Source organism: Arachis ipaensis, chromosome B2, assembly GCF_059453495.1.
Source record: "Arachis ipaensis isolate K30076 ecotype BB chromosome B2, ASM5945349v1, whole genome shotgun sequence".
Classification (NCBI taxonomy): Eukaryota; Viridiplantae; Streptophyta; class Magnoliopsida; order Fabales; family Fabaceae; genus Arachis; species Arachis ipaensis.
In genome coordinates this window covers 94,928,887-94,936,469 of record NC_142437.1, presented here as the reverse complement: position 1 = coordinate 94,936,469, position 7,583 = coordinate 94,928,887, and the positions used below count along the sequence as shown (strand labels likewise).

Below are 7,583 nucleotides of genomic sequence, written 5' to 3'. Positions count from 1 at the left end.
AAAGTAGAAAGAAATGTTCGTTAATTAATAAGCAATTCGATTCGACAAAAGCAGAAGAAGCAAAACCACTGATTTCTTTGTATTACTACTCAAATTTGATCTTGAATCAGAAGAAAGAAGAAGGAAAATGGGCTAGAAATCTCTGAATTCAACGGCAACTTCAACACCATTGCCTTTCCAGTGCCTCCAGAAGCTTCCTTCGTCCAACAACAAGTTCATCTATAACTACAACAACCACACCTTCAACTTCCTCGTCGACAATGGCTTCAGTCGGTTCCTCTCTTTTTTTCTCTAGAACTTTTTTCACTGATTCAATTTTGTGTATATATGTATGCATTTTTGCTCAGATGATTGTTAGAAAGAATTCTCATTGTGTTTGAGTGATTTGAAATGCTGCATTATCGTTTTTCAGCTTACTGTGTTGTTGCGGATGAATCTGCTGGAAGGTAGGTTCCTATTGCGTTTCTGGAGCGAGTGAAGGATGATTTTGTTTTCAAATACAATGCCTCCGATATTGGCCGGTGCTAATGCTGCCGCCAATAGCGTTAGCAAAGAGTTTGGATAATTTTGTGTTTCGTGCTATTGTGAGGATTGAGACTAATTGATTATGGAGGTTGATTTGTTTGAATTTGTGTAAATCAATTTGTTTCAAAAATTTGTTTGTTTAATGTTGTTTCTTTTGGTGGTAAAATATTTTGTGTTTGTCATTTATATGTGTTTTAATTTTCTTTAGTTATAAATTTTGATGTTTGAAATTTTTTATGAACTTTTAATGATAAATTATGGATAATTTATTGTGTAAAATTATCAAATTTTAAATTTTATTAGCTTAGAAATTATTGAATTTAAATATTTAAAATTATATATTAATTTTTTTTTATAATTTTAGTGTATATTTAATTAAACCAGTTCAACCACAATTCAATCCCAATTAGATTATTAAACCATTAAATTAGTTACTCGACCGATTTAATAATCGGTCCGATTCTCACAACTTTATTAATATGTAAAGTTCTAAAAATCAATGTGGTCATATAATTAAAAGAATTAAAAATTTAAAACTTTAATTAAAATTAAATTATATATATATAATATTTTAAATAAATTCTTTTTGTGATTTAATATTTTAAACCAATTAACCATTGGAAAAACTACACCAATTTGATTGATTAGTTTTTGGTTTTTGACCGCTTTCGTTACTAAATGGTTTTTGGGGTTGACTCCAATTTCCAATTGTGTCAAAAAAAATTTTGCTCCGCTTGGGACAACGATAACATTAACTTTGGTTAAATTAGCCAAATTGAATAATAACATTAAAGGTAGTTTATTACACAATGTATGTTTGAGCCTTTGAGGGGTTTGATTAGGTATACGAGGTTAATTGCTTTAACCAAGTAAATTATATGGGTTTAACTAATATGTGCTCTAAAAATATATAGAATTATTAGTAAAAAACTTTATTATAAAAAATTGTGTAAAATTTATTTTTCTATGTAATTATTGTACATCTATTAAAACAAAAATATTTAAAACTTTTTAAAAATAATAATTTTAACATGTATTCTAAGATTCTATTTGATTCATATCTCACAAAGACTAAGACATAAATACAAAGATATAAACACTAAGACAAATATATATACACAACTTTCTTCATGCCTATAGTGTTGATAGTGTATCCAACTGAAAGAGAGGAAGGGGGAGGGAAGAAAGAAAAGAACTACTTTGTTTTTGAAGGATGAAGGTGACCAATAGCAAAGATGAAGAAGAAGAGAGAAGGGAGTCTTTGTTCTTGGAAGAAGAAGGTGTGCTGAGAAAAAGAGAAAAAGATGAGGCTAATGGCATTAGGAAGATTTTAAAAAAATATCAAGAATAAAATAATCTAAAATTATAATTTTATTTTGTCTCAATTAAAAAATTTTTGTCTTGTTATTTTGAAGAGACACAAATTACATATATTTTATGGGTACTTATGTATACAATCTTTCTTAATTTTGTGTCTTAACAACGAAACAATGAACATGTATATCTATGTGTCTTTATATCTTGTGTTCAAAAATAAACATGATCTAAGAACACATATTAATTAAACTCTTTTTTTTATTAATTATTTTATTAAGTATGATCTTTTATCATATATATTTTTAATGAAACTAAAAAAAATACGTCAAAAAAATATATTAAATAATAAAATATTACACTTAACAAAACAATTAAAAAAAATCTTCATTTTCAAAACAAATATAAGATATGAATATGTATGGTTTGTGTTTTACAAATTAAATAAAATGGTCATGAAGTTATTATATATTAGTATATATTTATACATAATAAAATAATTAAATTTTTTAGTAGAATAACTAAATTATTTTTACTGTAATATTAGCAAACTTTTCATAAATATTAAATATATATTCTTATACAATAATTAATTTTTAATATACATATTATATAATTAATTTGACTAGTATACGTTGAAAATTCTTTTAATAACTCTTTACATTTAAGGAATTTTCTTGAATCAAGAATTGTGACAAAATATTCTTACATTAAAATAAGGACAAATCACATAATAAAATCAATTGGAGAACAAATTTATATGAATTTCCTAAACCAAAATATGTAACGTTCATGTCTTCAATCACATTTATATATGAATCAAATTGATTCAATTCAATTTACATATAGTAGTAAATTGAATTAATAAGATTCGAATTACTAAAATTTTATCTAAATCGATTATAGTAGATTCGATTTACTATGGGTTGTAATTTGTATTTTTTTTATCCATAATAAATCAAAACAATATGCTTCGAATTACAACCATAGTTTATGTTCCTAGTAATTCGAATTTATTGGCTTCGATTTAGTAGGAAGATTAGTTTGTGATAAATCGAATCATATAGGTTCAATTTAGTATATATATGGTTATATAAAGAATTCGAATTTACTTATTTCGAATTACATTTAACCAAACTTCACCCTCCAAAACGCTAGTCCCAGAAAAAATTTAAGAGAAAAACTATAGCATTTCAATTGTAGAAATCAAAGGTGACTTGAATCGTATTTATTGGTTGGATAGAGTTGCCCACATTGTTGGTATTGTCAATGAAGAGGTTAATGAATGAAATTTATTTCGTTAGGAAATAAAGAATTATTAGTGATATTAAATCGGTTAGAATTTGAAGTGTTAGATTTAGGTTTCAAATATTTGATTAATTTAGTTTAAGTTTCAAATGTTAGATTAATTAGGCATTAGAAGGTTATGAAGAAATCAATTTGATTTAATTTATTTAAATTTAATTTAATTTGTAAATATTAGATTCACAAGACAATACGAGATAGGTTATAGTTTAAGTTTTTAATTGTAATATTAAATATTAGATTAAGTATGTTATATTAGAATTTAAGTTAATTAAGGTTAATTAGGTTTAATTTAATTTAATTTAAATTGAGTAGATTACATTATTTATGTTCAGGTCTGTAATATAAGGTAGCGTTTGTTTGCAGAGACTGGAACTGAGACTGGAGGACAAGAACTCAGTATTATGTTTGTTGAGGTAGAGACTGGTATTTAAATTTGTATCTCTGTCTCAAAAATTTCAGTATTTCAGTACTTCAAAAAAGTAAGGACACTGGAAACTGAGATTTTTAAAGACAGAGACAGAAACTTTAATAATATTTTTGTACCTAAAATACCCCTATTATAATTAACTAATGCCAACTTTACCCTTTCTTCAAATCAGATTAGGGCTTTAGTGTGAGCAGCCCCCTCACTCCATCTTCTCATTCGTGCTTCAAAGTGTGGGTTCCAGCCTCTGCGTCGTCAGTGTCACCACAGCCCCGTCGTTGCCGCCGTCGTAACCACCACAAGGTAAGTGAGTCGCAGTTGAAGTTTCTCTTCCTAGGCCACGAGTTCTCATGTCTTCATTTGCTCCTTCACAGGATAACATCCGAAGAACCTAGTTGAGAGAGTCTCCCCTATTGCTGTCGAGTTCATCAGACTTCGTTGTTGTCGTCATAGTTTGTGTAACCTAGGTTAGTTGTGGTCAAATTTCATTACTGATTTGGGTCGATTTTTTATGTCGCGAGTTATGTTCTGTGGATTTCGTTCGTTGTTCAACTAGATGCATAGAAAGAATCTGGGTTTTTCTCTCTTTAATTCGATTTATTTCTTTGTTCTGATGTATAGATGCGTATATGTTTTCATGCCTTGTTTCTTTAATTTCGTTTGTGATGTGCTTTTTATGAATTGGTTTTGGTCATGCTTGGTTTTTTTGGTTTTCATTTTTATACATCTTTTGATTCTGAAATCTGGGATGCTCTGTTTGCCTAATTTACATCCGTTTGATGTGAAAATGTGTAAATTATTTTGTGAAATGTATGATTGTTGTGGCTATAACCAGCGCACTCACTTTGATTTCTGAAATCGTATTGATGAGGAATTTGTTAGCTTAGTTGTAGTTTAAAGAGTAGTGGCACTCCAACTTTTGGAAGACTTTGATTTGCTTGAAACTAATTTAAAATTGAGAAGTAAACTTCAGTAGAAATAGGTAACGAGAATTTTTTTTAAGGTTGGTATATATATAAATTTAAAGTTTTTCTATATTACCAAACTTCATATATGCAGTTTTGTTAAGTACAGGATCAATTCGATTTATTAATTATTATATCATACTCTCTTTATATATATATATATATATATATGACATAAATTTATGGTTACGTGTGACAAAAATTTGAATCCCTTTATGTATAATGCTTCTATTAGACACTCCAATCTTAAAAATTTATATATGAGTAGTGCCCTTACTTTAATTTGCCTCTTTTAATAATCAGTCAACCTTGTAGCAGGAACTCGCATCTGATATGATAAATGTGGATGCTTAATTAATTAATTCATTTTAAGTTTCCAATTAAGTCAACTAGGTTTCTTAATTAAGGTTCCAAAGAAGAGCATCAAATTCTTAAGTTTGAGAAACTTTAATATATATGATTAGACCTAGATAGTGTTAACTGTCTTTTGGTTCCAGTTTTTTTATCTTATTTTTGGTTCTAAGAAGATATAGCAGATTTTGCATCAAGTAGTGTTAGATTTCTTTGAATGTTTATGTATTTTTTGATGTAATGACTTTGCTAGGAAGAAATGGAGCGGTTAAAAATTATTAAGCCATGCATGTCTTTTTATGAAGAGATGAGATCCAACCATGAAGAGTTGATGTTGTTCTTTGTACTTACGCTATTTGTTTACTTTAGGGATAGAACTAGTGGCCAACTGTCGTTAGGCGGAAGAATGAATAGTAGAATTAGACGTGAGGCTTTAGAGCGTGCTGTTGGTGAGGGTGATAAGAATTGTATCTGGGAGTTGAGAATGAACACAAATGCCTTTGCTAATTTGTGTGAGTTGCTCCAAGTTCAAGGAGGAATTACAGAGGATGGTCATGTAAGCCTACCGGAGCAGGTTGCGACTTTCTTAATTATCTTAGCGCATCACAAAAAAAATCGTAGTCTGCAGGTTAGATTTTGTAGGTCCGGCGAGACAGTTAGTAAGTATTTTAATAAAGTTTTGAAGGCTGTAATACAGATTCAAAGTATTTTGTTTGCCAAGGCTACACCAGTTGAAGAGGATTGTCTTAACCCCACATGGAGAAGGTTTAAGGTAGAGCTTATTCGATGTTGTGTATGATTCATATTTTTCTAAAGGATTCTATATCTGAGTATCATAACTTTCTATGGATGATATGGTTGCTTGGGAGCATTAGATGGCACTTATATAGAGGTGACAGTCCCAAAGTCTGAGAAAGCAAGATACCGAACAAGAAAGTGTAAAATCTGCACCAATGTCTTAGGAGTGTGTAACCGGGAAATGGGTTTTGTCTATGTACTCAGTGGATGGAAGGGATCGGCATCTAATCCACGGGTACTTCGAGATGCAATAACTCGTCGTAATAGTCTTAAGATACCCCACAGTAATGATGTCATCTTTGGAGTTAAGCCTATACAATTAGCTTGAGTTCATGATAGCCAACGTCTTACCTTGTTTGCATTACTTATCTATAGGTAATTACTATTTAGTTGATGCTGGTTACACAAATGGTCTGGGGTTTCTCGCACCGTATAGAGGCACTCGATATCATGTAAGAGAGTGGGCTCAGGGAGCACGTGCACCGCACAATTACCAAGAATATTTTAATAGGGTTCATTCTTCCGCAAGGAATATCATTGAATGATGCTTTGGTTTGCTGAAGAAGAGGTAGTCCATCTTAAGAAGCCCTAGCTTTTACCCTCTAAAGACACAATCTCAGATAATTATTGCCTGTTGTTTGCTGCAAAATTTCATTCGAAAGAGTATGGATATGGATTCGGAGGAGGAAGGTAGCATATTGGATGAATTTATGCTTGATGGAGACGAAGAACAAGATGAAATGATTGATGTGGTTGAAAACACGAACGAGTAGACTCATTGAAAGCTAGCAACCTTTTTGGAAGAGAATTTTCATAGTACCACCACATTTTTTTATTTGTTATATGAAAAGAATATAAGTGAGAGCAGTAGTAAAGTAAAAGGGACTACAGTGACAAAGAGAAGAAGAGATGTTGAACCTGTACTCATTTTATAATTAACAATAAAAAATACTAAAACATGTTCTCAAACTAGTTATTACAATTTTTCATTTGTCTATTTGAGTTCAAAGGTCAAACTACAACTTACACAATAATAAAATGACCAAGACAACACAGACTATAGACACAAGAAGTTGAAGGAACGCTAACAATTTCAGATACACAACATCAGTATGAAGATTTTCCACTCGTTCGCTCGTATTCAAATTAATATTCAGTTGACAAGAGCGATCATCTCCAATGTCAGAATGTTGGATACTTAGACCTGCCCATCTAAACCATCCACATCGCCTTGCAGGACACGCGTAATACTTTCTACCCGGGTTGGCCATGACATTCGAGACTTGTAATGATGCTCTTAAACCACACTCACAAAAACGTTCTCCCGTTACGTTGTCGCTGCCGTACGAACCACTTGTAGATCTTCTACTTGTGGAAACCATTGTTAACCAGGCTATACATTTAACAGTAAGCAAAAATCATTTACCAGGTTAACAACAAATAGTAACACAACACAAGAATGAATCAACTAGTCGAAATAAAATTATTTAATGAATCTAATCAAAACAAATTTTTCAATTCAAGATATCTCCAAGAAAGAGATTCTTTGTCGTATTTAAAATCAAATGTTGGTGCCTCTAGCTTTTCCAATAAATTTTCACACTCATAGTATGTTAGACAGTAGTAAAAATACATTCCCAAATCAATATAGCACACCAGGTCATATATTATAATTTCAACTCACTAAATCATATTGATTATTGAATGTCATATAAACTAATTTTGGATTTAATAAGTTTTGGAAAGTTAACCAGATTCGTTATTCTATAAAATGTTGAATACTAAGTTAGGAGCAATTCAATTAAGTGAGTTAGTCACTTGTTTTATGAACCTTCGGGTAGCTACTGATTGGTAACTTATCAATTGGTAATAATATAAAGTAACCATAAGTTGTAACT

General features: G+C 30.3%; 1 protein-coding gene across 1 annotated transcript; it reads left to right on the top strand.

Moving 5' to 3' along the window:
• Positions 1-260: 260 nt before the first annotated feature.
• LOC148574899 (uncharacterized) lies at positions 261-6,458 on the top strand. Its single transcript, XM_088505980.1, has 7 exons — positions 261-273; positions 413-446; positions 5,257-5,443; positions 5,585-5,675; positions 5,757-5,969; positions 6,061-6,137; positions 6,348-6,458. Exons 1-7 carry the CDS (start codon positions 261-263, stop codon positions 6,456-6,458), a joined length of 726 nt encoding a protein of 241 aa, XP_088362106.1.
• Positions 6,459-7,583: the final 1,125 nt, after the last annotated feature.